This window comes from Eucyclogobius newberryi, unplaced genomic scaffold (genome assembly GCF_026437365.1).
Source record: "Eucyclogobius newberryi isolate DKJ021-1_F unplaced genomic scaffold, fEucNew1.0.hap1 SCAF_4, whole genome shotgun sequence".
NCBI lineage: Eukaryota > Metazoa > Chordata > Actinopteri > Gobiiformes > Gobiidae > Eucyclogobius > Eucyclogobius newberryi.
Window position 1 is genome coordinate 5745630 of NW_027316056.1, and position 25036 is coordinate 5770665.

At 45.2% G+C, this 25036-nt stretch overlaps 1 protein-coding gene across 1 annotated transcript in view; it reads left to right on the plus strand.

Moving 5' to 3' along the window:
- Nucleotides 1–1197: 1197 nt before the first annotated feature.
- Nucleotides 1198–25036, plus strand: part of LOC140377342 (voltage-dependent T-type calcium channel subunit alpha-1I-like) — a 302547-nt gene continuing 278708 nt past the window's right edge. Inside the window, exons 1-2 of the mRNA XM_072462718.1 lie at nucleotides 1198–1304; nucleotides 17395–17528. Of these exons, the coding sequence (XP_072318819.1) occupies nucleotides 1212–1304; nucleotides 17395–17528 (227 nt within the window). The 5' untranslated portion in view covers nucleotides 1198–1211. The remainder of the gene's footprint in view (nucleotides 1305–17394; nucleotides 17529–25036) is intronic.

Below are 25036 nucleotides of genomic sequence, written 5' to 3' on the forward strand. Positions count from 1 at the left end.
GGGAGAAGAAAGAAGAGTGGGAAGAGGAGGAAAAGAATAGGCTCAGACAAAAATGTGAAATGGTACAAATGACCTGAGTGTGTTTGGTTGGGCCCGTCACGGCTCTGAGACAGGGAGAACATGACCAGTCGATGGGTCTATTCACTCTTGTATTAACTACATTAAACTGGCGGCCATGTTTCAAAATGGCTGCTTAGTTTTGTTTCAGCTCAGAGAAGGAGAGATAAGAATAAAACTTGTTAAAACCTATGAAAATATCCGAATAATGACTCTTTCTGCAGAATACAGTCCCTTCTTTCTGTCGCCGCTTTCACACTACAATATGTCCTGAGTGTTGTGAGTGGGAGCCGGCGCTAAGGGCCCGGTGCTAAGGGCCCGCGCTCTGTGTGCGCTCGTGCTTCTTCCACTCAAACCCTCTTTTACTTACCGCTTTTACTCTGAAGTAGAGCTCTTTTTGAGCGAGAAAAACATGTGCGCTTCTTAGAGACGAGAAAATGCTTCGTTTTGCATTTCAGTCTTGAAGTGGATTCAACACGGTGAACGAAGCAGAGAAGAGCCAAGTTGAAGCTAACGTTTACCGCTTAGCTTAACCGTTAACGTTAGCTTAGCCACGAACGTTAGCTTAGGCGCGAACGTTAGCTTAGCCGTGAACGTTAGCTTAGCCACGAATGTTAGCTTAGCCGCGAACGTCAGCTTAGCCGCGAACGTTAGCTTAGCCGCGAACGTTAGCTTAGCCGCAAACGTTAGCTTAAGCTGTAAAGATCGATCGTTGAAGCCCAAAGTCAGTTTTATATGATGTTTAACTTAATTTAAACTTGTACAATTATGTTAGTCCATAAATACATTCTTCTCAGACAGATTTGATCAATGTTTATCACAGAAACCCATTATTAATATGAAAGTTTAGCTGCTTTTATTCAAACGGCTGAGTCACGTGAGTCGCAGCGAGAAGAATCATGGATCTAATAAGACCTGGACGCCGTCTGGAGAGGCCTTTGTCACAGATTGGCAGCCACTTCTGTGTCTGTCTGCCCCAAGGTTTCAGATTCCTGTTCAGGCAACATTTGTAGAACTGTTCCCCATTCTAAAGAGAGAATATGAAGTTTGAATTGTTTTGGTGTTTTGGTCCGTATGATCTGAAAATGAACTGTTTGCTGTGCATTGTGTTCCTTTCCCTTAACTTGTGCTGTACGTGGTTCGAGCGCGTCTGTATGATGGTGATCCTCCTCAACTGTGTGACTCTGGGGATGTTCCAGCCGTGTGAGAACATCGACTGCTCCTCGGACCGCTGCCAGATACTACAGGTACTGCACAAATACTACTACATCAACTACAGCGAAACAAATGTCACATACTACAGGTACTGCACAAATACTACTACATCAACTACAGCGAAACAAATGTCACATACTACAGGTACTGCACAAATACTACTACATCAACTACAGCGAAACAAATGTCACATACTACAGGTACTGCACAAATACTACTACATCAACTACAGCGAAACAAATGTCACATACTACAGGTACTGCACAAATACTACTACATCAACTACAGCGAAACAAATGTCAAATACTACAGGTACTGCACAAATACTACTACATCAACTACAGCGAAACAAATGTCACATACTACAGGTACTGCACAAATACTACTACATCAACTACAGCGAAACAAATGTCAAATACTACAGGTACTGCACCAATACTACTACACAAACTACAGCGAAACACATGTCAAATACTACAGGTACTGCACCAATACTACTACACAAACTACAGCGAAACAAATGTCAAATACTACAGGTACTGCACCAATACTACTACACAAACTACAGCGAAACAAATGTCAAATACTACAGGTACTGCACCAATACTACTACACAAACTACAGCAAAACAAATGTCAAATATTACAGGTACCGCACCAATACTACTACACAAACTACAGCAAAACAAATGTCAAATATTACAGGTACTGCACAAATACTGCTACATAAAATACAGCGAAACAAATGTCAAATATTACAGGTACTGCACCAATACTACTACACAAACTTCAGCGAAACAAATGTCAAATACTACAGGTACTGCACCAATACTACTACACAAACTACAGCGAAACAAATGTCAAATACTACAGGTACTGCACAAATACTACTACATCAACTACAGCGAAACAAATGTCACATACTACAGGTACTGCACAAATACTACTACATCAACTACAGCGAAACAAATGTCACATACTACAGGTACTGCACAAATACTACTACACAAACTACAACAAAACACATGTCAAATACTACAGGTACTGCACCAATACTACTACACAAACTATAGCGAAACACATGTCAAATACTACAGGTACTGCACAAATACTACTACACAAACTACAGCGAAACACATGTCAAATACTACAGGTACTGCACAAATACTACTACACAAACTACAGCGAAACAAATGTCAAATATTACAGGTACTGCACCAATACTACTACACAAACTACAGCAAAACAAATGTCAAATATTACAGGTACTGCACAAATACTGCTACATAAAATACAGCGAAACAAATGTCAAATATTACAGGTACTGCACCAATACTACTACACAAACTACAGCGAAACAAATGTCAAATCCTACAGGTACTGCACAAATACTACTACATCAACTACAGCGAAACAAATGTCAAATCCTACAGGTACTGCACAAATACTACTACACAAACTACATCGAAACACATGTCAAATACTACAGGTACTGCACAACTACTGCTACACAAAATACTGCTTTACAAATGTCAAATCCTACAGGTACTGCACAAATACTACTACACAAACTACATCGAAACACATGTCATATACTACAGGTACTGCACTAACACTACACAAAGTACTGCGGTTTTGTTCTACAGTCATCTGCTCCGGTCATTTCATTGCCACGTTTCCACTGGTTCACTTTGGAATGGATTGGAACGGTCCAAAAGTGTCGACTTGGTCTAAATGATCTGGTTTATGTAAGTGATCCAAAGTGGGCCGTGACAGATCGAGCCTTCAAAGTGCTGAAACACTGACTGGATAAGAATAACTGAAAACAAAATGGCAAAAGCAGATACATACAGTAAAAACTATATATATATACTTATACTTATAACTATATATATATATAAACTAAATTTCTCACAAAATGTTGACTTGATCTTGTTATAAACCGTCAGCCATAACTTATATTTTGAGCCGACAGACTTAGCAAAACAGCATTATCTCTGTTGAGACACAAAATATGATATTTCAAGTGAATAATGCATCTAACAGTATCCAACGCTATTGTATTACATAAAGAGAGGTGAAACATAGAGGTTAAACATAGAGGTTAAACATAGAGGTGAAACATAGAGGTGAAACATAGAGGTTAAACATAGAGGTGAAACATAGAGGTGAAACATAGAGGTGAAACATAGAGGTAAAACATAGAGGTGAAACATAGAGGTTAAACATAGAGGTGAAACATAGAGGTTAAACATAGAGGTTAAACATAGAGGTTAAACATAGAGGTGAAACATAGAGGTTAAACATAGAGGTTAAACATAGAGGTGAAACATAGAGGTGAAACATAGAGGTTAAACATAGAGGTGAAACATAGAGGTAAAACATAGAGGTGAAACATAGAGGTTAAACATAGAGGTTAAACATAGAGGTTAAACATAGAGGTTAAACATAGAGGTGAAACATAGAGGTGAAACATAGAGGTTAAACATAGAGGTGAAACATAGAGGTGAAACATAGAGGTGAAACATAGAGGTGAAACATAGAGGTGAAACATAGAGGTGAAACATAGAGGTGAAACATAGAGGTGAAACATAGAGGTGAAACATAGAGGTTAAACATAGAGGTTAAACATAGAGGTGAAACATAGAGGTTAAACATAGAGGTGAAACATAGAGGTGAAACATAGAGGTGAAACATAGAGGTGAAACATAGAGGTGAAACATAGAGGTGAAACATAGAGGTGAAACATAGAGGTGAAACATAGAGGTGAAACATAGAGGTGAAACATAGAGGTGAAACATAGAGGTTAAACATAGAGGTTAAACATAGAGGTGAAACATAGAGGTGAAACATAGAGGTGAAACATAGAGGTTAAACATAGAGGTGAAACATAGAGGTGAAACATAGAGGTGAAACATAGAGGTGAAACATAGAGGTGAAACATAGAGGTGAAACATAGAGGTGAAACATAGAGGTTAAAAGGTTAAACATAGAGGTGAAACATAGAGGTGAAACATAGAGGTGAAACATAGAGGTGAAACATAGAGGTGAAACATAGAGGTGAAACATAGAGGTGAAACATAGAGGTGAAACATAGAGGTGAAACATAGAGGTGAAACATAGAGGTGAAACATAGAGGTGAAACATAGAGGTTAAACATAGAGGTGAAACATAGAGGTGAAACATAGAGGTTAAACATAGAGGTGAAACATAGAGGTGAAACATAGAGGTGAAACATAGAGGTTAAACATAGAGGTGAAACATAGAGGTGAAACATAGAGGTGAAACATAGAGGTGAAACATAGAGGTGAAACATAGAGGTGAAACATAGAGGTGAAACATAGAGGTTAAACATAGAGGTGAAACATAGAGGTTAAACATAGAGGTGAAACATAGAGTGAAATAAATGCAGGAAAGCTGAGATTTGCTTTATGAAGTACAATTTGAATTATATATTTTTTAAGAAAACATTTGTTATGTCATGACAAACTCTACTTATGTGATTGTGCTCTCTGTCATATTTTAGTGTAATACGTTTTTTTTACAAATCTGGACATATTCTCCTCTTCTCGCTGTAGCTCAACATTTTCCATTTGTAGGGTAACATACTAGTACAAGTACTGTAAGGTTATGAATGTCCACCCACTTGTGGATGAGGGGGGTCATTCAGGTTTGATATTGATTAAAGAATTGTGTTCAAGAATTCAAACATGACACACTGCATAAGTGTGGGTAAGTTTGAATCGTATTTTTAAGAGAAGAATGGGGCAGCAGCCGGATAACCGGCAATTTAACAACTCTAAAATCAGATATCTAGATTAATTAATTAATTAGAAATTAATTTGCTCGTTGATCTAAAGGTTTGAGAACGTAACCGTGACATTGACCCCTTTTCTGGAAATGAAGGAACACTTAACCAAATGTGGGTTATGAAGATTTAATGACCAAAGAATTAAACAGATAAATATGAATCAGGAATATGCAAATGAGTTGATAACAGATGGAAAACACTAGACATGATGGTTCTAGATCTATCTAGGTGTGTGCAAGAGTTAAGTCTAAGATGATATTATCAGCCAGCCTGTGAGGTGCATTCATACGAACGGAACCAGAAGCTGTGATCCTGAGGAGACGGGCCTGCGTGGGGTCCAAGGGCCTGCGTGGGGTCCAAGGGCCTGCGTGGGGTCCAAGGGCCTGCTTGGGGTCCAAGGGCCTGCTTGGGGTTCAAGGGCCTGCTCTGGAGCTCGGCTCTGACGTTGTCTGGCCAAAGAAGGACTGGATCGGTTCTGCGATCTGCGTTCTCCTTGGCTCTGAGGCGTTCTCCTTGGCTCTGAGGCGTTCCTGAATGAAAAGGCCGTCGTGCTGCTCCACCGATGTGGCTGGTCTAAAAGGCTGTGGACTTGAAAAAGTTGCAAAAGGTCCTTGCTTGATTTTGCGTGATGCAGTATCAATCACGTTTTTTAAAAACGGGCACAGGTTTCTTAGTTCCAGGAGGGAACATTAGCTTCTCTTGGAAAAGTCTTTGTCCCGTAGCGTAGCATCGCTCACGCTAACCAGGCCCGAGGCCTGCTCCCAAGGCCTCATGGACCTTGCTGGTGGGACCCTGGATGGAGGGTCGAGCTTCGAAAGAAACTCGGATGGAACTCGCTCTGGAGCTCGGATGGTACTGGTCTGTAACTCCCTGCTCTTTCCTTTTGTCTTACCCCGTGGGGGTTTTGGTGCCGTGGCTTCAGCCAATCAGCATGCACGCTGGGGTCAGACTGATAAGGGGACACGAGGTCTGGCTTTAGGCCACAAGAGTTACACAAAAGGTAAAATTGTCCACAAAACAAGTTATGAAACAGTTAAAATGACATGTAAAACACGATATCACAATATGTACATGTAAAGTCATCTGGTGGACACATTTTTGCAATCTGATGATTGTCTATTAAAACCACTAAAACCGCAAAGTCTTTCAGCATTTTAGCGTTTGTCTTGGAGAGATCGTTACTCTCTGTAATCCAAAAGGAGTCATTTGATGAAAAGTTATTTTCAAAGTGCAGAGCGTCTCTGTTGTCTCTATTACATCCTCTTTCTTCTGAGGGGCGTAAAACTCCACATGGGCAGTAGATAACACCTAGCCCGCATTCCTGTCACCATGGCAACAGGGGGAGGACACCTGCATATCCTACACATTGTTATTGCTAATTAGTCGTGACGAGTTTAACTGTCTATCTTTTCAATTGTGTTGAATTTGACATTTATAGTACAGTAATTATTGGTAAAAAATCCATCCATCCATTTTCTTTCGCTTTATCCGGGGCCGGGTCGCGGGGGCAGCAGTCTGAGCAGGGACTCCCAGACTTCCTTCTCCCCAGACACTTCCTCCAACTCCTCCGGGGGGATCCCGAGGCGTTCCCAGGCCAGCCGAGAGACATAGTGTCTCCAGCGTGTCCTGGGTCTTGCCCGGGGCCTCTTCCCGGTGGGACATGCCTGAAACACCTCCCCAGGGAGGTCTCTCCAGAACGGATGCCCGAGCCACCTCAGCTGGCTCCTCTCGACGTGGAGGAGCAGCGGCTCTACTCCGAACTCCCCCCGTGTGGCCAAGCTCCTCACCTTATCTCTAAGGGAGCGCACAGCCACACGGCGGAGGAAACTCATTTCGACCACTTGTATCCGCGATCTTGTCCTTTCGGTCATTACCCAAAGCTCATGACCATAGGTGAGGTCAGAACGTAGACCGACCGGTAAATCGAGAGCTTTGTCTTTCGGCTCAGCTCCCTCTTCACCACAACGGTCCGATGCAGCGACTGCATCACTGCAGCCGCTGCACCGATCCGCCTGTCGATCTCACGCTCCATCCTTCCATCACTCGTGAACAAGACCCCGAGATATTTGAACTCCTCCACTTGGGGCAAGGACACCCCACCCACCTGGAGAGGGCAAGACACCTTTTTCCGGTCAAGAACCATGGCCTCGGATTTGGAGGTGCTGATTCTCATCCCAGCCGCTTCACACTCGGCTGCAAACCGTCCCACTGCATGTTGCAGGTCCAGGTTTGATGGAGCCATCAGGACAACATCGTCTGCAAACAGCAGAGATGAGATCCTGTGGTCCCCAAACCGGACACCCTCCGACCCCTGACCACACCCTCCGACCCCTGACTGCGCCTAGAAATTCTGTCCATAAAAATTATGAACAGAACCGGTGACAAAGGGTAGCCCTGGCGGAGTCCAACATGCACTGGGAACAGGTTTGACTTACGGCCGGGAATGCGAACACAGCTCCTGCTCCGGTCATACAGGGACCGGACAGCCCTGAGCAAAGGGCCCCGGACCCCGTACTCCCGGAGCACCCCCCAAAGGACACCCCGAGGGACACGGTCGAAAGCCTTCTCCAGATCCACAAAGCACATGTGGACTGGTTGGGCAAACTCCCATGAACCCTCGAGCACCCGATGGAGAGTATAGAGCTGGTCCAGTGTTCCACGACCGGGACGAAAACCACTCTGCTCCTCCTGAATCCGAGGTTTGACTATCGGTCGGATTCTCCTCTCCAGTACCTTGGAATAGACCTTACCCGGGAGGCTGAGGAGTGTGATCCCTCTGTAGTTGGAACACACCCTCCGGTCCCCCTTCTTGAACAGAGGGACCACCACCCCGGTCTGCCAGTCCAGAGACGGTTTGCCAGAATTTCTTTGGTGCCGACCGATAGTCCTCCTCCATGGCCTCCCCGAACTCCTCCCAGGCCCGGGTCCTCCCAGGCCTCTGCGACAGCACGAGCCGCGGCTCGCTTGGCCTGCCGATACCTGTCGATGACCTTAGGAGACCTACAGGCCAGAGTAGCCTGATAGGCCTCCTTCTTCAGTCTGACGGCATCCCTTACTTCCGGTGTCCACCACCGGGTTCTGGGGTTGCCGCCACGACAGGCACCGGAGACCTTGCGACCACAGCTCCGAGCAGCCGCATCAACAATGGAGGCGGAGAACATGGTCCACTCGGACTCAATGTCCCCAACCTCCCCGGGACACGGGAGAAGTTCTCCCGGAGGTGCGAGTTGAATGCCCTACTGACAGAGGACTCCACTAGACGTTCCCAACAGACCCTCACAATGCGCTTGGGTCTGCCAAGTCTGTCCGGCTTCCTCCTCCGCCAGCGGATCCAACTCGGATCGGTTGACAACTCTGCCCCTCTCTTCACCCGAGTGTCCAAGACACGCGACCAGAGGTCAGATGACACAACAACAAAGTCGATCATTGACCTTCGGCCTAGGGTGTCCTGGTGCCCTGATGGACACCCTTGTGCTTGAACATGGTGTTCGTTATGGACAATCCGTGGCTAGCACAGAAGTCCAATAACTGAACACCGCTCGGGTTCAGATCGGGGAAGCTGTTCTTCCCGATCACCCCTCCCCAGGTGTCACTGTCAATGCCCACGTGGGCGTTGAAGTCTCCCAGTAGAACAACGGAGTCCCCGGTCGGTGCACTGTCCAGTACTCCTCCCAAGGACTCTGCACTGCTGTTCGGCCCGTAGGCCGCCACAACAGTGAGAGACCTGTCCCCCACCCGAAGGCAGAGGGACGCGACCCTCTCGTTCACTGGGGTGAACTCCAACACGTGGCAGCTGAGCTGAGGGGCTATAAGCCCACACCAGCCCGCTGCCTCTCCCCGCGGGCAACACCAGAGAAGTGGACCGTCCAGCCCCTCTCGAGGAGATGGGTTCCAGAGCCTAAACTGTGCGTGGAGGTGAGGCCGACTATATCTAGTCGGTATCGCTCAACCTCCCGCACAAGCTCAGGCTCTTTCCCCCCCAGTGAGGTGACATTCCATGTCCCCAGAGTTAGTCTCTGTGTCTGGAGATCTGGTCACCGAGGCCCCTCCCGTCAACTGCCGCCAAGATCTCTCTACACCGGCCCCTTATGGATCCTCCTGCGGGTGGTGGGCCCACGGGAGGGCGGCCCCACGTTACTCCTTCGGGCTGTGCCCGGCCGGGCCCCGTTGGGAAAGACCCGGCCACCAGGTGCTCGCCATTGAGAACCCATCCCAGGCCTGGCTCCAGGATGGGGCCCCGGTGACGCCGATCCGGGCGACCTAAACGGCCTTGTTCTTTTTGTCATCATAAAGGGCTTCTGAACCGATCTTTGTCTGACCCGTCACCTAGGACCTGTTTGCCTTGGGAGACCCTACCAGGGGCTTGAAGCCCCCGACAACATAGCTCCTGGGATCATTCGGGCACTCAAACCCCTCCACCACGTTAAGGTGTCGGTTCAAGGAGAGGTAAAAAATCCTTGGTAATCAAAATGACATTCAAAAGAGAAACGTGCCATTGTCGTCTGACCCTCAGTTTTAAATGTAGACACAACACACTGGCATTAGAGATGAGCAAAGATCCAGTTTGCTGTTGTCACTTCCTTTAGGAGCAGATTTTTAAATCATATTTTAAATTTGTCTTGCGAATACCAATGTTTAGATTTTAAAATAGCAAGGCCCACAAATGTGTCTTCAGTTGAAGTCAAATCACAAAATATAAAGTCATTTGTTGCATGATTGTGTTAAAATACAGACATATATTAGGATAATGTCGCTCTTCTTTACATTTTCACACAGAGTCTGTTCAAAAAGCTAAATCTGACACTTGAGGACAAACTGGGAACGACACATGGGCAGAAATAATACTGTTGGCAAATATCGGCTCGATATGTGGTGCCGATATTTACGATCGGTCGATGTCTGGAACTGTTCATTATCACCAATCCATCTTCCTCTCCTTCTTTCCTTCACCAACTCTCTCTCTCCTTTTCATGTCTCTCTCCCACTCCTCCCCCTTTCACTAGCTTTTCTCTCCTCCTTCTACCCTCTTTCTCTATCCCTCCTTCTTCCATCTCTCTTCTTTCTACTCTGTCTCTACTTCTTTGTTTTAATCCTCTCTTCCTCTTTAATCAACTTTCTCTCTCTTTTCTTTTTCTCCTCTCTTCCCTCCCCTCTTTCTCAAATAGTTTTTGTCTTTTTTCTCTCCTCTCACTCTCCTTCTCTCTCTTTCCCTCTTATTTTTTCCTCTCTTTCAGTCTTTCTCTCAATTCTCTCTCCTCCTCTCCTCCTCTTCCCCCCTTTTCACTTCCCCTCTTCTTCTTTTCTCCACCTTCTAACCTCTAGCAGTTTTTTCTCCTCTTGTCTGTCCCTCTCTCTTCCCTTTCCCCCTCGTTTCCTTCCTTGTCTCAGCACTTCTTCTCTCCCTCTCTTCTTTTCCCCCTCCCTCCCTCCCTCCCTCCCTCTCTCCTTCCTCCCCCTCTCCATTGACTCTCCGTTGGCTCCCTGGGGTTCTGCTTGAGCCTAATAGAATTTCTCCTCCGTCTCTGTGCGGACGCTCTTCGATCGCGCTGGATTTAGCGTCTCGATCGGCCCCTCTCAGAATCCTCCGCTCGATGAGGACTTTTCACACCATCTATAGGCGCCGACAAACGCTGGGACCACAGCGCCATGTTTGAGTCCCACAGAAGGAGAGAGGATGATGACGGTTAAGCGAGAGCAAGTTTCGTCAATATGTGTTAAAGAAAGATTTCACATTCAGAGAGATTTAGAGGACACGTCATTTTAATCACGTCATTGTTTCCTCGTCACAAACACAGCTGGAGTTTGTGTTTCGCTTCATTCACGCTTGTTTCATTCATTCTGTTTACGAGCTCGTCTTCTCTGTTCCTTCTTTGAGCCTCACAAAAACACCCAGTTTCAAATGTCCCAGATTTGTGACTTTGTCGAATGTAGAGATCTGGAGTTCTCCTGTGATGTTTTCTCGTTCTGAGCATTTCTGACTCAAATCACTATCATTACAACTGTGTGCTTATATGAACATGTCGGGGCAGGGTGCTGATGGCTAGCTTTTGTTTATTTCCCAACGGTTATTCCCTCTGCTGCCAAAAATGACATATTTCTTTTCTCGTATAATTACGCAACATTTTGATGTGAAAATACTAACAATTCTTGGTCTTTGTTTTCGCATGAATGTTTGTAAAGGAACAATATATATTTATTCATAAGGATAGATAATAGATCATATGTTTATAGGTTACGTGAATTTAAATCCATTTAAAGTTGCTTCTCTTCACAGATGTATTCAGGCCTTAGTACAAGTTCTGTAAAATGGTATTTTAGCAGGTTTAAATCACGTATCGTTCTATAAGGCACTGTTCTAACCTTTCAGCGCTCAGGCTCAGGCTTGTTGCATGTTCTACCTGCGTCTGTGAGATTCTCCTGTCAATCTAAAACAAGCACAACAAGATAATCCTCAGATCCTGGCTCAGATCTGGTCCACTGCTCCCGACAGGTTTAACCACAGTAAACATATTCAACACAAACACTATTTTACAGCGTCAGACTTCAGGATCTTAAACCAACATTTAAAATGTCAGATTATTTATGATAGTTGCTCCAAATCTCTGTCTTTGACTGACAGCTGTGACTGAAGCCTCAGAAGAACAGCCTCACCTTCAGTAAGATCTGGTTACACTTTTACAGATGTGAATTGAATAAACTCATTCTCAGGTCCATGTAAACGTTTATACATTTAATAAGCTAATTTAACAAATCAACAAAACTTACTAAGACATAAGACAATGTTGAAAATGTCAACATTTAAAAAAAAAAATAAAAAAAATCTAAATATATATAATAATCTTTTTTGTAGCAATTTAAATTGTCTAATGTAGCTTGGTTTGTTATTGTTGCCTAATTGTAATAAAATATTCAATGTCAAAAAATCATACAGTGAATGAACATTTTAGCAGCATTTTCTGTATAATAATCCATGTAAAATGATCTGATTTGTTTAAAATGACAAATGTTTTTAATCCAAAGACATTTGAGTCTTCTCTCCTTTTCAAAATACATCTGAGCTGGGCTTTCCTCTTATAAATCCTTTCCCCTGATTAAGAGAAAATGTTTTGAGTCATAAAAACATGAATGAACATACAGTGCAGAGTGACTCACCTGTCACACGAGTCCTGTCCCGCTCCTTTGGCTTATGTAAAGACAGCGTGGGTTCTTTATGGAGCTCTGTGTCGGGACCAGGACCAGCGCTAATGCTAATCCCAGATACATGAGCCGCACGTGTGGATTACTGCGGAGGATCTGTCACACGCAGCGCTAACATGGACATTACTGTCATTCAGCGGATACAGTCTGGCTTTAAAACATGGTGAACGTCCCAGCGAACCTAAAGGAGATACTGCTACCATTACCATGGATTCCCACCATGTTTGTAGCAAGTGTAAATGTAAAAAAAGATCCATTGAAAAGCCTGATAAACTACAAGTAAACACATTTATCACGCTACAGTGTCAGAATACTTTCGTACAGACAAACGCTAGATTTATTATCCGGAGCTCTGTTGCATTATTCAGGCCTTCAGAAAAATAAAATGAAGAAACAATTCAATTTTAAAGTAAGTTTTAATGAAGATAAGTTGGTTATCTTAAGTTGGGGAGCAGGACCACGCCCCTTCCTGCGGCTACACTACTTAATCATCCAGATCACATACACCTGTGTTTGTGATTTTCCCGCCCTGCCCTCCCACCCTCTTTTAAACCGTTCTAATGATCTAATGTTCTAATGAATTCATCTCCTAGATGGGGGTATCGAGGCCCGGGAGCCTTCAGCCCTCATCGCAAGAAGCCCCAAAACGGCATCAACTTGGTACATTCGTGTTGTTCATGTTTCTCCTCTGCCAATAAACACCTCGCATTGTGATATCTCGGGTTGTGGTCCTTGCTAGTGAATGTAACGTATATTCCAGTTTGTCGAACACAATTTACGCTAATATTTATTATTTTTCTCACTACAAAAAGACCTGCCTTTGTAAACAGAGCAGTGTCAAGCATTTTCCTCATTTGTGAAGTCTTAAACAAACATGTATTGATTTTAGTGTGAGTATTTTAGCGCGAGCATTTTAGCGTGAGTATTTTAGCGCGAGTATTTTAGCGCGAGTATTTTAGCACGAGCATTTTAGCGCGAGTATTTTAGCGCGAGTATTTTAGCGCGAGTATTTTAGCACGAGCATTTTAGCGCGAGTATTTTAGCGTGAGCATTTTAGCTCGAGTATTTTAGCGTGAGCATTTTAGCGCGAGCATTTTAGCGTGAGTATTTTAGCGCGAGCATTTTAGCTCGAGTATTTTAGCGTGAGCATTTTAGCGCGAGCATTTTAGCGCGAGTATTTTAGCTCGAGCATTTTAGCGCGAGTATTTTAGCGCGAGTATTTTAGCTCGAGTATTTTAGCGTGAGCATTTTAGCGCGAGCATTTTAGCGCGAGTATTTTAGCTCGAGCATTTTAGCGCGAGTATTTTAGCGTGAGCATTTTAGCTCGAGTATTTTAGCGAGTATTTTAGCGCGAGCATTTTAGCGCGAGTATTTTAGCGCGAGCATTTTAGCGTGAGTATTTTAGCGCGAGCATTTTAGCGTGAGTATTTTTAAATGCCTTGGGACGACCTGCAGGGGCAGAGTCATTAAAGACCAGCTGGAGAATAGAAAACACTTACTCAGACACAGTGAGAACATGGAAACTCCACAAATAAAGTCTCCTGATGTTGTGGGAATCAAACCGGAAACCACCCTGCTCAGTGCTGCGCCCTCAGGGACAACGGATGTTTCCCACTCTCTTTGTACCGTACATTTTGCATCGAAACACAGCCAATTAAACCCATATTTTCTCCATCAGTTAAAGGCAAAAAGCTTTTATGACTAAAGGTAAATGCCAACATCCTCCACTTTCCCGAGCACCAACCACTGGCATGTTCTGATTAACCCTTTCAAAATAAGAGCGTCGCCTTCATGAGGAATAACAAGCCGCTCCGCTTTGAACTGACGTCTTATTAAACATAAAAACATGGCGGCGCTCTGAGCATTATTTTAAACATAAGCCACTTAGAGCTTCAAAGACTCGGCTACGTTTTGTTTCAGAATGGAACGTTTTATCCACAAACGCAGCCTCTACACTGAAGGAGACGTGAGAGATAAGAGAGAGGGCAGCGCTGTGTTTGTTGTGCCAATAAATTCAATTGTAATAGAATCTTTATAGTGCAGAAAGTGCCATGTTTATTAGTTTGTTAGAAGGAAAAGAATCCTTTGAATTGAATTTAAAAACAGTGCTCGGTCAATGTGAAGAAGAAAATTGTGGTTCAGCTCATCTTTATTTTTCATGATGGGTTTGACTAATGATGTAGTCTTTATATATATATGTGTGTGTCTATACGTGCAAACTCCAGCTGCTGATGGAGATATTGAAGTCCCTAAAACTCTTTGCCAAAACAAATCCAAGTATGTTTTCTTGTCTTTTCTTGTTTGCTTTAATTTGCTTTATTTTGCTTTTTTAAATTATTATTTTAAATGTTATTTGTTATTATTTTATTTGTTATTTTATTATGTTTTGCTTCTATTTGCTTTATTTTGCTTTCTTTAATATATACCGTGTATAATTTAGCTCTTTAAAGCCTGGACAATGTTCCTGTTCAAAAGTTTTTACCCATCACTATTTTATAGTTCTGGGCAACAATTACATGCCTAATTGCGTGTTATCAATAAACATATGCTTTATTTTTTTAGGCCTTAATATGTCATAGAATTCATCCAGTTTTGTGTTGTTTTGATGTACACGTGTCACTACAGAATGTCTGGGACCTGATTTAAATGACACATATTATGTTAAATAGACTTAATCTCTCTTTTAACCGTTCTAACATCGAAAACACTGGAGAAGCATTTAGTTCATTCACACATTTAAAATCATGTCAAAAACACATAAACAATTGTCTTTTTACTCCTCAATCATGAGAAACTAAACAAACATGTTTAAAGACTAATAACAACACAACATAATAGTTTTTTATAATTATTATGTTTAGCTTTGGGGGTTTAGAGTCATATTTGTTATTATGTCTATTTCCTGTTTTAAATCATTTAACTCTGTAGTTCAGGCCTAAATGTTCAGCTGGAGTCTGTATTTCTGTTTTTGACCCATCACTACTTTATTGTGCTAATTAAAACAGACAATAAACAATTCATTTACCTACATTTGTTTCCTTAAATTCATCCAGTTTTAACTTTAATGTGATTTTCACTGCAGGCAAAGGAACAGAATTATTGAACAGGTGCAGTTTGAATTCTTATGTTTCCCTTGTCTACAAATGAGATAATACGATTGTAATATTGTTTAACTGTCTTTAATCCTGGATGGGCTGCTCCTTTCTGCTCACTAGAAACCCGACCGAGTCCTGGTTTAGTCCTCATCCAACTTTCCCCTCAGAATCTTTTGTCCAGTTGACAGAATTCAATTTTCTTTTGCGACGGAACCTACTGTCCCTGGACGACTGAGGGATTACACCGACACGTGGGGAGATCTCACTCATCGCTCTCACTATTGTCACGATATTGTCGCTCCTTTATCTCCCCGAACATTTTCCGGCCTAATTCACACTGGAAAAGACAGTCCAAAGTCGTTTCTCTTCACTGCATTGTGACATAAACTCCTCCTCGCCGAAATCTTATCAAAGCCTTCATTAGTGTACACCTGGCACTCCGAATGCGCAGATAGCATTTAGCATCGGCGTAGCATCAGCGCTAATCCCGAAACACACAAAGGGAACAAGGCTAATCTGGCTTTTTGCTCGAACGGCAATAACAGGCATTAGCGCGCCGCCATCTTTGATTCACTGTCGCCTTTTTTGCTCTTGTGCGGTTTTAATTAGACGCTTGATTAAAGAGCGGCTCCGTCAGGGGTCGGCGCGAGGATTAACCGTGATTATTGCTCAAACCAATTCTGTCCGTGTAGACTTGGTTTCGGGGAATTGAGATCTGACAGAGAGAGTGTGGGAACGAAATGAGAGTGATGGACAGACAAACAAGAGCGTGTCCCTGTAGGGCCGCCGTAGCTGCTTTTCAGGTTGTGAAGATGAAGTTTGGGGAATAAATATGCAGTATTCACTTTCACCTGATGTCACCAAAAATGACCCTAATTAAGACATTTAAATGACATAGTCTGCTATTAAATTATAAGTCTATTTGAACTTAAATATATATTTAGAAATACACATGACTTTCTCTCTGTCAGGCGTTCTCTCATCAGGGTTTGGTGTTAGAACTCCATCTATAGGCAGCAGAGAGAATTGCCAGGGGGACAGAAATAAAAGCTTGCCCTGACACAAAGCTTGCCCAAAACATACAGTTATAATGAAGATAATTTGAGGCAGAAATGCTCAGGACGAGCCTGTGATGATGTGTGGACTCAAAAACAGCACAGGAGACCTCCAGAACTCTTCCTTTGACAAAGTCACAAATCCGGGACATTTGAGTGTTTTTGTGTCGTGTGAATGAAGCTAAGCACAATCCCCAGCGGTGTTTTTGGTGCAACAATGTTTAACATGGTTAAAGCCTCAAGAATGTTTGCATGATATGTGTTTAAGTTTCACTGTGTATTCCAGCACTGGACAGCTCCCAGGATGAGTGAAGAAGAGTAGCTTCTTCCTGTTCAAATACTTGTTAAAACACATTTTTAAAAAACTAAATCAGTATCAACATTCACTCATTCATGAATGAATGAATGTTGATATTGATTGTACAAAATAAAGACATTGTGTTACTGTTAAGTATGGATGTAATATTAATATGATGTTTTTAAAAAGGCTGATTTTACTGATGTTTTTCCTCTTTCAGTCCAAATTAGCCCAGATTTAGTGTTGTTTTTTGTCTCTGTTAAGTTTTTATTTTGACAGAGTTTGACTTTTAAGGCATGAACATATTTGTTTTGTATAAGGATTATTTCAGAATGATGAGAAATTAGTATCGTGGCCACAGCGATTAGCAATTTAAAATTAAATATTATAATGGGAAAAAGTCCTCAAAATGTCCCTATGACATGAAGCTAAAACCCCTGCATTGGTGGACATACAGTGAGACTTAATCATCATCAGGTTTCTGACTAAAAGCTGATTTATTACGGATTATTTGGGCGGTTAATGCATTATTTACTTTGGAGTTCAACATTTATTTACATCGCAACCAGAACCAAAATGGTGGCAGGTAAAAATCAAGTCCCGCTCCACATGTTTGTTCAGCCTAATCACATGTTTACACGTCGTATTTCTTTGTCTGTGTTCGCAGGCCTTTGACGCGTTCATCTACATGTTCTTTGCTCTGGAGATGGTGGTGAAAATGCTGGCGCTGGGGATTTTCGGACAGCGCTGTTACCTGGGAGACACGTGGAACCGACTGGATTTCTTCATCGTCATGGCCGGGTCAGTGAAAACACCTCAGGCTCGTGCTGTTTTTGTTTGAGCCGGAGGAAACGATTGTGAGCTGCAAAACTACTAGATTGACCCATTTATTTGCAATGGGTGCAATTTTAAGAGCGGACAATCATCTTGGCTGTTCTGTAAGCTTTGCTTTTATGTGCAGCACTTTGGAGACTATAAAATGTGCTGTGTTGGATTGGATTATAATGATGTGGTGTGTCTTTACTCTAAAGGCGCTTGGATTGACTGAACAATCAAAGAATATATCCGGGGCCTTTAGACTTAGACTAAAGTGGGTAAAGTGGCCAAGTCATATGCTCGTGTTATGATATGACCCATTAATATATACAATATAATATACAATACAAACCCAAACCACAGTACAAACCTTTTACACACATTACGCAGAATGCATGATTTGAAATATATATAAAAGCAATTCCCTTTCTAAAAGTGACTGTAGTACATTTGGGGGCCCTAAGCAGAAAAGCTCAGTGATGCCCCCAAACCCACTTTGAACATGTAATTCATGCGTAGGGGTTTGATGTCTGTAATACAACCTTAAAGTGACTATTGTGGGGTCTAGGGCCTTCAACCAAAAAGCTTTAAAACACTACAGGCTGCAAACTATTCACGCCGAATAGATTTGATTTATACATTTGTAAGAAGTTGAACCACTTTGGCTTTGCACGCGTGTCAGCGCTGCGGTTCGCCGTGCCAACTGGACGCATCACACGTCTTGTTTCATTCAGTCTTTTTTGTGGTTTCTAATTGAATATGAGGTCAATTTTCATCACCTATAAACCGCTTTGCTCCTTGTGTTTCGTAGAATACGTAGCTTTGCGAGAGAGAGCGAGACAGAGATACTCAAGTCCTAGATAGTTTTAAAGAACTAAAGAGCCTATTCTAGCCTCCCAGTTTCATTGCAAAAGGAATCGGGCAATAGCTGCACAAATAGCCTATTCTGTCATTCAATCCAAACAGTCAGGCTGGGGCCCCTCGGAGCACTTGATGCCCGATGCACAGCGTGTTATGTGCGTAGTGGGAGCAGTGACACTGTGCAGCTGAGTTTTACCCAAACAACAGGACGAAGGAAGGGAGAGAGAGGATTTTATATGAATTTCTTTACAGTTGATTACGAAACGAACATGTTAGAAAAGAAACATTTGTTTGTTTTGTGTGTATTCGGAGTAAGTTTCTTGTTATTAAGGCCTTACTCTAGAAAATGGCGGACTTCTAAACACACTGAAACATGACAATCCCCTTAATGTTGTTAGCAATTCGTGTATTTTATCTTCGTATTTAGCGTTTTTTACTCTTTTAATTGTAGAAAAAAAGATGGAAAATAGTTCCTGGAGAATTAGTATTATTGAATTAGTTGAAATCAGGAAGCCAAATGGGCTGTAGAGACATTTTTAATCGATTTACTTACAATTCCTTAACCCCCCCAAAAAAATGGCCAAATCACAGACTCGAGGTCCCGAGGTCAAACTAATTCCATCCGAATAGCGCTGTAGAAAACAAAACAGTTGATTGATTGGGAGTGTTCATGGGTTTCAGCTTCCAGTTTTATGCATCATTTTGTAGAGTTATGAGTGCTCTTTCCTTGTAGATTTCAGGTTGACCTTGTGCATGTTTTCGGGTCCACTCTGGTCTCCTCAGCTCCACACGCCGCTGCCTCTCCTGCTGTTCCATCTGAGACACTCATTTGTACCTCATCAAATATTCACGTGTTGATCGCCGGCGTGTTTCATGTGGATTATGCCCACAGTAACACAATTATGAAGTGAATACGCCAAACTCATCTCCTCCGGGATCTCTGCGGACGGCCGACGGAAGAACGGCAATAAATAATACATTAGATTTCACTCTGCTAGATTAAAATGAGTAACAGGGCGTTTTAATTAATGGGATTCAGATGACACTGCCACCTTCTATAAGTCTGAATTTTAGCATTTCATGGCGAGGAGGGCAGGCAAGAGGCATTTGAGTGTTTTACTGAATATGAAGAGCCACTGTGGCCTCTTTTCAAAATAAAGATGATAGTACAGAAGCATTAACATTTGGGGCAGGCTAAATGAGACCGCTGTGTGCAGTCTGCATCTAATTAGAGCAATTTATTGTCCGAGAACCAGGAAGTGACACTGGTAAGCTGTTGACATGCTAGTCGTCGTGAATGTGAATGGATCGAAAAACATTCTGATCACAAAAAGAGTGGGAGGGACATGTTCCTGTTTGTTTCTTCAAAATCACCGCTTCCCGGTGGTGGAGTGGTTAAGGCACAGCACACATATGCCAGGCTCCAAGTGCAGCCGGCCGCAGTGTCATGAGTTCGAATACCGACTCTGACTTTCCTAGTTTATTTAACCAGTCCCGCTGAGACTTTTTCAAGGGAATCTGGGCCCCAGAGTCTCTTGTACATGTTTTTAGTGGTAAGGGAAACCTATGCAGACACAGGGAGAACAAACTCCACACGGAAATGCCCCGCGCCGCATGGGACCCAGGAACCCTGACAATGCACTTCAGTGGTACAGTGCATTGTTGGAACTTCTTGCTGTGAAGCGAGAGCGCGAACCACTGTGCGATGCCCCTCCCATAAAGCTGTCATTAAAGGATGGACATATAATGCTAAACAGACTTTTTCTATTTTAACCATGCTCTAACATTGTTCCTCATCAAAAACCTTCCTGGAGTAGCATTTAACTTCATTCACATTAGTTTGATGAATCCTGGTTAGAAAGTCACGGGGTGGGCGGGGGACACATGCTCTCGCTGAGACTACGTCACGGGGTGGGCGGGGGACACATGCTCTCGCTGAGACTACGTCACGGGGTGGGTGGGGGACACATGCTCTCGCTGAGACTACGCCACGGGGTGGGTGGGGGACACACGCTCTCGCTGAGACTATATCACGGGGTGGGCGGGGGACACATGCTCTCGCTGAGACTACGTCACGGGGTGGGCGGGGGACACATGCTCTCGCTGAGACTACGTCACGGGGTGGGCGGGGGACACGCTCTCGCTGAGACTACGTCACGGGGTGGGCGGGGGACACATGCTCTCGCTGAGACTACGTCACGGGGTGGGCGGGGGACACGCTCTCGCTGAGGCTACGTCACGGGGTGGGCGGGGGACACGCTCTCGCTGAGGCTACGTCACGGGGTGGGCGGGGGACACGCTCTCGCTGAGGCTACGTCACGGGGTGGGCGGGGGACACATGCTCTCGCTGAGACTACGTCACGGGGTGGGCGGGGGAGGCGGATTGCTCTTTGCAAGGGTGGGGGCGAATCTCAAACCAAGCCGTTTTTTTTCCAATCCTTTAGCAAACCATTTACAAACTGAATTAACTTCTCTGATTAGCTTTTCCGTGGCGCTCCCGCTAAAGTAAATAACAGAAGTGATCGAAAGGCCTTTTTATCCGTTTTTAAGTTGACAAAACCAAACTGAAAATCATGATTGATCAACGGGAGGAATGAATCATTATTTAACCATAATGCATTTGTCTGTCACGCTCCTCTTGGCCTAAAACTGTCTGGTCGTGTTTGATCCGCTGTCGTCCTTGTCATTAAACTACAGTGAAGAGTCCAAACATGCAGCTGATCCTGTCATTTCACTCGCGTCGCTGCTGTTTTTTTACGACTTCTTCGACATTCAGAGAACGGCCCACATCATCACGCTGAATGTTTTCACACGCGAGAGTCTAATGAAGATGAGCGCTTTAGACAAACATCTGACCCATCTGCTGAAAGGAAAATTACAGACTGACCATTAGAGATCTGACTGCTCAAGATGGAAGAGAATTAGTGAGTTAATAATGATAAAATGTGTGTAAAAGGCTTCGTTTGAGGTCATCCTGACTTCTCTTCTTACTAAGAAGTGGAGTGTGCATGTTCTTCCTGTGCTTCTGTGGACACCACACAACACTTACTCAAGAGTTGTGCAGTGCAGATGAAGGTTCTCATGTTTTTCTAATTATGACTTAGTTTGGTGGTACAGAACCTGTGGTAAATATTGATCATAGTTACATCAGTTAAGTTGCAGTTTGTGAAGAAAAAAATACAAGCGGGAAATTACAGTTCCAAATCGGAATCCTGTGTGATGTCATCAATATGCAACGTACCATCAAAAATGCAGGGACAACCATTTAAACAATAATTTAACAAAATGATCAGGTATTACTATTTGTAAAAACAATAAATATTGTGTAGTTGTTTACAGTGCGGTTGCAAGGTAACAGTTGTTACCTATACAGGGTTCAGAATAAGCGGTATCGCATCGCAAAATGCAACGCAATTTCTCTCAAATGCGATGCATTCGTCAGAAAAAAAGTGTTTTTGATTCGCAGCTTTTGCAATACAAATATTTGTGTTCAATTGTATGAACAAAGCGCCTGACAGAGGCCACAGCCAGGGACAAACAGAGACTACAGCGCCCTCTGCTGAGAAGGTGATCAGCCGCGAACTTCCATCTCTGCAGGACCTGTACGTCTCCAGGACTCTGGGACGAGCAGGATCACAGCCGACCCTTCTCACCCTGGACACGGACTATTTGAGCCACGCCCCTCAGGCAGGAGGCCACTCCCCTCAGGCAAGAGGCCACTCCCCTCAGGCAGGAGGCCACTCCCCTCAGGCAGGAGGCTACGGCCCATAACTTCCCGCCACAAGAACTTTTTTCTTTACCTCTGCCGTTGGACTCATGAACACACACACCTACACACCTTGCACTCATTGCACTGTTCACTTCTTATTGCACTACATAACTTTATATGTTATATGTACATCCATCCATCTTCTGCCGCTTTATCCGGGGCCGGGTCGCGGGGGCAGCAGTCTGAGCAGGGACTCCCAGACTTCCTCCTCCCCAGACACTTCCTCTAACTCCTCCGGGGGGATCCCGAGGCGTTCCCAGGCCAGCCGAGAGACATAGTCTCTCCAGCGTGTCCTGGGTCTTCCCCGGGGCCTCTTCCGGGTGGGACATGCCTGAAACACCTCCCGAGGGAGGCGCCCAGGAGGCATCCGGAACAGATGCCCGAGCCACCTCAGCTGGCTCCTCTCAACGTGGAGGAGCAGCGGCTCTACTCCGAGCCCCCCCCCCCTGTGTGGCCGAGCTCCTCACCTTATCTCTAAGGGAGCGCCCAGCCACACGGCGGAGGAAACTCATTTCGACCGCTTGTATCCGCGATCTTGTTCTTTCGGTCATTACCCAAAGCTCATAACCATAGGTGAGGGTAGGAACGTAGACCGACCGGTAAATAGAGAGCTTTGCCTTTCGGCTCAGCTCCCTCTTCACCACAACGGTCCGATGCAGCGACTGCATCACTGCAGCCGCTGCACCGATCCAACTGTCGATCTCACGCTCCATCCTTCCCTCACTCGTGAACAAGACCCCGAGATACTTGAACTCCTCCACTTGGGGCAAGGACACCCCACCCACCTGGAGAGGGCAAGCCACCTTTTTCCGGTCGAGAACCATGGCCTCGGATTTGGAGGTGCTGATTCTCATCCCAGCCTCTTCACACTCGGCTGCAAACCGTCCCAGTGCATGTTGCAGGTCCGGGTTTGATGGAGCTATCAGGACAACATCGTCTGCAAACAGCAGAGATGAGATCCTGTGGTCCCCAAACCGGACACCCTCCGACCCCTGACTGCGCCTAGAAATTCTGTCCATAAAAATTATGAACAGAACCGGTGACAAAGGGCAGCCCTAGCGGAGTCCAACATGCACTGGGAACAGGTCTGACTTACTGCCAGCAATGCGAACACAGCTCCTGCTCCGGTCATACAGGGACCGGACAGCCCTGAGCAAAGGGCCCCGGACCCCGTACTCCCGGAGCACCCCCCAAAGGACACCCCGAGGAACACGGTCGAAAGCCTTCTCCAGATCCACAAAGCACATGTGGACTGGTTGGGCAAACTCCCATGAACCCTCGAGCACCCGATGGAGGGTATAGAGCTGGTCCAGTGTTCCACGACCGGGACGAAAACCACTCTGCTCCTCCTGAATCCGAGGTTCGACTATCGGTCGGATTCTCCTCTCCAGTACCTTGGAATAGACCTTACCTGGGAGGCTGAGGAGTGTGATCCCTCTGTAGTTGGAACACACCCTCCGGTCCCCCTTCTTGAACAGAGGGACCACCACCCCGGTCTGCCAGTCCAGAGGCACGGTCCCCGAACGCCACGCGATGTTGCAGAGACGTGTCAACCAAGACAGTCCTACAACATCCAGATACTTTAGGTACTCAGGGTGGATCTCATCCACCCCCGGAGCCCTGCCACCGAGGAGTTTGCGAACAACCTCAGTGACTTCAGCTTGGGTGATGGATGAGCCAGCCTCCGAGTCCCCGGTCTCTACTTCCTCTTCGGAAGACGTGACTGAGGGATTAAGGAGATCCTCAAAGTATTCCTTCCACCGTCCGACGACATCCCCAGTCGAGGTCAGCAGGCCTCCACCCGCACCGTAAACGGTGTTGGTGAGACACTGCTTCCCCCTCCTGAGGCGCCGGACGGTTTGCCAGAATTTCTTTGGTGCCGACCGATAGTCCTCCTCCATGGCCTCCCCGAACTCCTCCCAGGCCCGGGTTTTTGCCTCTGCGACAGCACGAGCCGCGGCTCGCTTGGCCTGCCGATACCTGTCGATGACCTCCGGAGACCTACAAGCCAGAGTGGCCTGATAGGCCTCCTTCTTCAGTCTGACGGCATCCCTTACTTCCGGTGTCCACCACCGGGTTCGGGGGTTGCCGCCATGACAGGCACCGGAGACCTTGCGACCACAGCTCCGAGCAGCCGCATCAACAATGGAGGCGGAGAACATGGTCCACTCGGACTCAATGTCCCCAACCTCCCCGGGACATGGTAGAAGCTCTCCCGGAGGTGCGAGTTGAATACCCTACTGACAGAGGGCTCCACTAGACGTTCCCAACAGACCCTCACAATGCGCTTGGGCCTGCCAAGTCTGTCCGGCTTCCTCCTCCGCCAGCGGATCCAACTCACCACCAGGTGGTGATCGGTTGACAACTCTGCCCCTCTCTTCACCCGAGTGTCCAAGACACGCGGCCGCTGGTCTGATGACACGACAACAAAGTCGATCATTGACCTCCGGCCTAGGGTGTCCTGGTGCCATGTGCACTGATGAACACCCTTGTGCTTGAACATGGTGTTCGTTATGGACAATCCGTGGCTAGCACAGAAGTCCAATAACTGAACACCGCTCGGGTTAAGATCGAGGAAGCCGTTCTTCCCGATCACCCCTCCAGGTGTCACTGTCATTGCCCACGTGGGCGTTGAAGTCCCCCAGTAGAACAACGGAGTCCCCGGTCGGTGCACTGTCCAGTACCCCTCCCAAGGACTCCAAGAAAGCCGGGTACTCTGCACTGCTGTCCGGCCCGTAGGCCGCCACAACAGTGAGAGACCTGTCCCCCACCCGAAGGCGGAGGGACGCGACCCTCTCGTTCACCGGGGTAAACTCCAACACGTGGCGGCTGAGCTGAGGGGCTATCAGCAAGCCCACACCAG